At 35.6% G+C, this 5,545-nt stretch overlaps 1 protein-coding gene across 2 annotated transcripts in view; it reads left to right on the forward strand.

The window, feature by feature from the left end:
* Window positions 1-5,297, forward strand: part of LOC118737337 (probable serine/threonine-protein kinase roco9) — a 47,686-nt gene extending 42,389 nt beyond the window's left edge. For both annotated transcript variants that reach the window (XM_036467776.1, XM_036467775.1), the window contains exons 4-5: window positions 3,462-4,390; window positions 4,767-5,297. In XM_036467776.1, coding sequence (XP_036323669.1) covers window positions 3,462-4,390; window positions 4,767-5,273 — 1,436 coding nt within the window. In that variant the 3' untranslated portion in view covers window positions 5,274-5,297. The remainder of the gene's footprint in view (window positions 1-3,461; window positions 4,391-4,766) is intronic.
* Window positions 5,298-5,545: the final 248 nt, after the last annotated feature.

Raw genomic sequence — 5,545 nt, forward strand, 5'->3', positions numbered from 1 at the left:
AAAATACATATTCCGAGAGAGTTTTCTATTTAAATTTCATTTCAAATTGATATATTTTTTTTTGGACACATGAGTTTTTACGCCAAAAATAATACATAATTAAATGTTGGTTTTTGTTTTGTTTCTGTTGTATACAAATTTAGAACCACTTTAATTTCAAGTATTCCACATTAAATTTTCAAGCATTGCCCTTATACGTAAACCAACATTTCTGCATTATGTCTGTTTCTATTAAAAATCTCAAGCTATCAGCTGTTGCGCGACCATCTTGCCCGACCGATTGACTGTTTAAAAAGCGCTGAGCTCCTCGTGGTATCTCTTTGGTAGCTATTTGGCAAATGCAAAATCAAAACAAACACGTTTTAACGTGCTTAATTCAAGCATGACATTTTCACATTTGTACATTTGTGTACATTTGCACGAGTATGTATGTACATATGTACATATGTAGGTATCTTCATCAATCCAACCATTCTGGAACATTTGTGCTTGTGTTATGAATGAGATTTGTTGGCAAATTGGCTGATGATGATGACTCAGCGGCTGGCTGCCAACTACTCGTAGACGGTCTCTCATTTTAACAGGGTTACTTGCAAATTTATGAGAGAGTATAACAGCATGCATATTTACACAAAACATTTACCTTCCTAACTAAAAACATAGATAACAGAGAAATACTAGTGCAAATTTTTTGTTGGAGACGAGAGAGTTGAGGCTGTAAAGCACGTAAGAGTGTGTTGTGCAAATGCATTACGTATGTATGCGCATATGTAGATGCATATGGATTAGATATTTCCACCACAAAAATGCACTTCAAACCACAAGATTGCAGTTCTAAAATGTTCTAAAATGCATTTATGAATGTGCACATATTTACATCATATGCACATACATATACATAAGGCGCGCTGCTGAATTTTCATATTAATTCTCCCAAATTTTTCCTTCCTCAAAAAAATTTAAACTTCATATAGAGCAAAACGACAAATTGAATCCTTCAACAACACAAATCAAAATTTTTGTTTGCTTAAAAAACTGCACCTGCACTGGCATAAAATGTCAACAAGTTGCAACCGCAAATTTCACAACAAAAAAAAATGTAGTAGATTTTGACGGCATGTGATCACAGTTGCGCTATTATAACAGAGAACGCAGCGTGTGTATTGGTATGAGAGTACACATGCCTTGGAAATACGCCGGAGCTCTGGATCAAGATCATACATGCATACATATGTATGTATGTACATTTGTATCCACCGTTATGAACTCTTCTAATTGGTATTGTCTTTTTCATTGTTGCACTGCTTCATTAAGTGCAATACTCTGCTAATAAACGGGCTTACGAATTGGATTTCGGATAAAGGTGCGCTTAAAACTATGCAGCATTTTCTTAATACTTTTGTGGATTTGAGCGTTTTTTGCGAGGTTTTCGAAAAAAATATCATTATAAAAAACAGAATTTCGATAATAGTTGTACGTGACGGTATCAATCTTTTATTAAAATTCTACTAATGATATACGAAAAAGAAAAAATATGTACAATAAATTACGTACTGGATTTTAATTTAAAAAAATAAAATAAAATTTAGATTTGGAAAAATATTTAAAAATTTTAATTTGAAAAAAAAAACGTTAGTGCTTTGTGTGTGACATGCAGGTTAAACCGCCCATAATACTAAAGCTGTTTTTCTCTTCGATTCGTCTAACAACTTTTGTGCAGTCTTTCCGATTTTTATTCGGTTATTGTTCATAACTTTTGTTTTATTGTGATAATAAATAATTTGAGGTTGTGCTTTTGTCTTTGAAACGGATAAACTTAATAAAATTTTAGTTTTTCTACTAATAAAGCCCAAGTTACCCATGCACTTCCAATTACAGTCTCAAAATCAAATTGAAAATAACCTTTTATACAGTGCAAACGTGCATGTCCGTTTTTTTGGCCGAAGCTTTGGGATGCCTTTTTACATTTTTCGGTGACCCCCAACATTCAACAATAAAAAAATTGCTTTAAAATAGAACTGAAATAATCGCAATATGTACGTCCTTAGCAAAAGTGTAATGCTTTTTTTGGGGGATTTAATTTATTCGCATTAGGGTGGTACGTTAGTGGAGATAAGAACTGATAGCCGGTGGGTAAGTACTAGAACGCGGTATGAATGAATGAACTTTGGAACAAAAACAATTGTCTCCTCGAGGAAAAAACATGGATATATCACACTTTAAGATCCGATTGTAAATGCCGAAGATATGACGAAAAATGTAAAAAGGCGATCCCTACGTTCGGCCAACAAAAAAAAAATTGAAATTCTTTTGCGAAAATACTTAAAATTCGAACACACATTTATTTACTACCGGGCTACCGATTTCAAAAAATTTTTTGTTTTCATCCCAGCGACTCCGAAATGAAAACGAAAAATTTTTACAATACAGAAATGGGAGCCCGCTTTGAAATTTTAGGACAGGTTTTTCCCGTTGAGTTTTTAAGACGTAACCAAAATATGCATAAATATTAGGGTGCATCACCTGGAAAAGTTGTAGATTTTCTACCGTTATTATAAAATGTATTAGATTACGTGAGCTATACCGACTTGAAAATACCTCCAATCTCATTATTTTGGTTCCGTTTATAAAACTGTTAAAGATTGTTAAGCCTTAGAGCTTTTAAGCATAAATTCTTCTTTCATCAGATATAATTTTTTAGAAAAAATATTTTTAAAAACTAGTTTCATTTACAGCAAACTCGATTTTCGGAGTCCATATTTTTCCGAAATATTTTGGGGGAGGTCTTAAAATAAAATACAGTACAATTTTTTTATGAAGAGTGATGCGCCCTTATGCGTGCATAGTCTTAACTTATATGTAGAAGAAATACAAAAATTATAATAAGCCTCTCTAAAAGAATGAACTAAAAAATTTGATGTATTGTGGAACGATTTTCTGTCATCCCCCATCAGATTTTGAGCCATATTCAGTGTTATTTTTCGTTCTCTAAAATGTATTGAGATTATCGTTTTCGAAAACGTGCTGCTATTTATGCAGAAGCTTCAAAAAAAATTAAGAAACTATACGCTCCAAGCTCGTTTTTCAAGCGCTGTCCCGCCACTAGCTCAATGAAAACCGTGTACCCTTATATCGAAGTTCATAAAGTCTAGCAAATATTTACAAAATTCTGCAATCGTTTATCTGCTTAGTGGAATGCTTTAACAAATTCTCATTATCCAATCATCACTCCTCTTGCAGGTCAAATATTTCCGATAATATTTATGTATTGTAAATTTTTACCATTTACCATATTTTTGTTTACAAATTTTTAGAATGAAACTCGATGCATCGGTCAGTCGATATGCGTGTCAGTGTGTGCGTGCAAAGCAAAAAAAAAACAAAAACTAAATATTTACTATTCTCAACTATTTTCTAACATATTTTGTGTTCTTGTTCCAATTGTCTTTGGCTAAATGTAGAATACCAACAGCAGCCAGCAGCTACGACTACTGCAGCAGCAACAAATATCAACTACAGCCTAATCGGTGGCAGCAACAGCAGCGGCATCGGCAGCAACGCCAACAGCAACTGCGATAACAACAACAACAACAACAACAACAGCTACAATATACTAGACGGCGACGAATTTGAGGATTTTGAATTTGACATGGAAATGCTTGCAGATAGCAGCAGTAACGTAGAAATGTTCATTACGAACAACAGCAACAACAGCAACAACACCAGTACCACCAACAACACCATCAACAACATAAGTAACGAGATGAATTATATCAACGACACATTTACCGGCTGCAGCAGTAACAACATCAATACTAACAACATCAGCAACAATAAAAATAACAACAATATGTGTTACAATACAAATTTGATCAAAAGTGAATATGTAGAAGATCTATCCCAACAATATCTCGTTTCGTGCGATCTCCTAAATTTGGAGGAATGGCAGCCAAGCCAAGATTCTACATTGAATATCGATTCTATGCCAGATTTGCCCGACATCAGCGAAAACGCAGTCGATTTCAATAACTGCAAAGAACTGGACGACATTTTGCTTAGCTCACAAAATCCTATGTTCGCATGTGCTTCTGTATGCAGTAGCAATAATGTGAGCAATAGCCAACAAATGCAATTTAATTTCATCGACAACTCGGAGCCTTTCGTTCCGAAAATTGAAGATGACGACATCTTTTGTGAGGGCGACAACACGTTCGTAGCAGTCACCGAACCGGTGGCAATGGCAGTAGCACCCGTTAGTCTACCATCAGTATCAACATTAAAACACAGCACCAGATTGCGTAATAAGCGTCTGAAGGTGCATCTACCAACTGTGCCAGCAGAAGATCCACTCTCCACGCCAATTGTGCTCGGTGGCATTGTAGATCTGCAGGTATGTTATTAGAGGGTGCGCTGTTCACTGCTATAAAAACTATTAATTAACAATAAAATAGACTGACTTCGGGTATCGTGTTTCGGGTTTTCATTTTCGCGCTTACGCATTGCATCATGCTTTTGCCTAGCGATTGTGTGAGCATTTCTATATTGGCGCTGGTCAGTTAGTAGCTCAATGACTCGCAGCTATCTATGTACATTCGGTGTGCAGCAGGCAATTTCACAACCAAACGTCGGCAGATGTATCGTAGCGTCGCCTTAGTAATATTATTATTTTTTTATTTTTATTTTTTGATAAATACACACATGCATAGCTACATACAATATATGTAAGTACCGAACTAACCAACCTCTTTTACTATCTCTATTTTCAGGATGAAAAAATGGATATTGAGTCTTCTATTTATCTGGGAAATTCCGTTGTTAATATTGGAGATATTGTAGAGTCTTTGAAGGATCATACCAGTCCGTACACATACACCGATGAGGAATCACCATCGACACCGCAAAGCAGTTACTCTTTTACAACAAGCACAACTCCCTACTCACCCGCGCCATCCAACATCTCGTTCAACCAACAGACGAATAGTAATAAAAGGAAACGTGGCCGTCCCGCTAAGCAGCACAGCGATCAACCAGATCCAGCGCAATTAGAAAGTATGCCAGATGTGGACCGCAAGAGACTACTCGATCGTGCAAAGAACAACGAGGCCAGCCGGGTTTCACGTAGAAAGAACAAAGAACGCGAAGAGCAGGAAAAAGAAACAGAGCGTAAGCTGTTGGAGCGAAATTTGATGCTACGAACGCGAAGAAAGGAGTTGGTTAAGATGGAGAAAAAACTAAAACGTGCTCTTATGCGAGCCGCACCTTTTGCACTGTAGTTGGAATGGAGGGATCCATGAGAACTAGAATTACCAGAGATCTATTCATTTATTACATTTGTTGATTATTGGGTACCTAAGCTGCATATACTTATGTATTTATGTAGTAATTAAAAAAATTTACATTAAAAGTTATCATAAGCAGCCAAACGTTGATATAGAAATAAATAGGTACAGATGTACATCTATACATAAATGTGTACTTTAAGGTGTAATTGTTAAGTTGTTCAAATTATTGTCACATTGTGATTGCATGTGAGAAAACTCTCCTC

The sequence above is a fragment of the Rhagoletis pomonella genome, unplaced genomic scaffold (assembly GCF_013731165.1).
Source record: "Rhagoletis pomonella isolate Grant_MI unplaced genomic scaffold, Rhpom_1.0 Rhpom_scaffold_00004, whole genome shotgun sequence".
In the NCBI taxonomy this organism is placed as follows: domain Eukaryota; kingdom Metazoa; phylum Arthropoda; class Insecta; order Diptera; family Tephritidae; genus Rhagoletis; species Rhagoletis pomonella.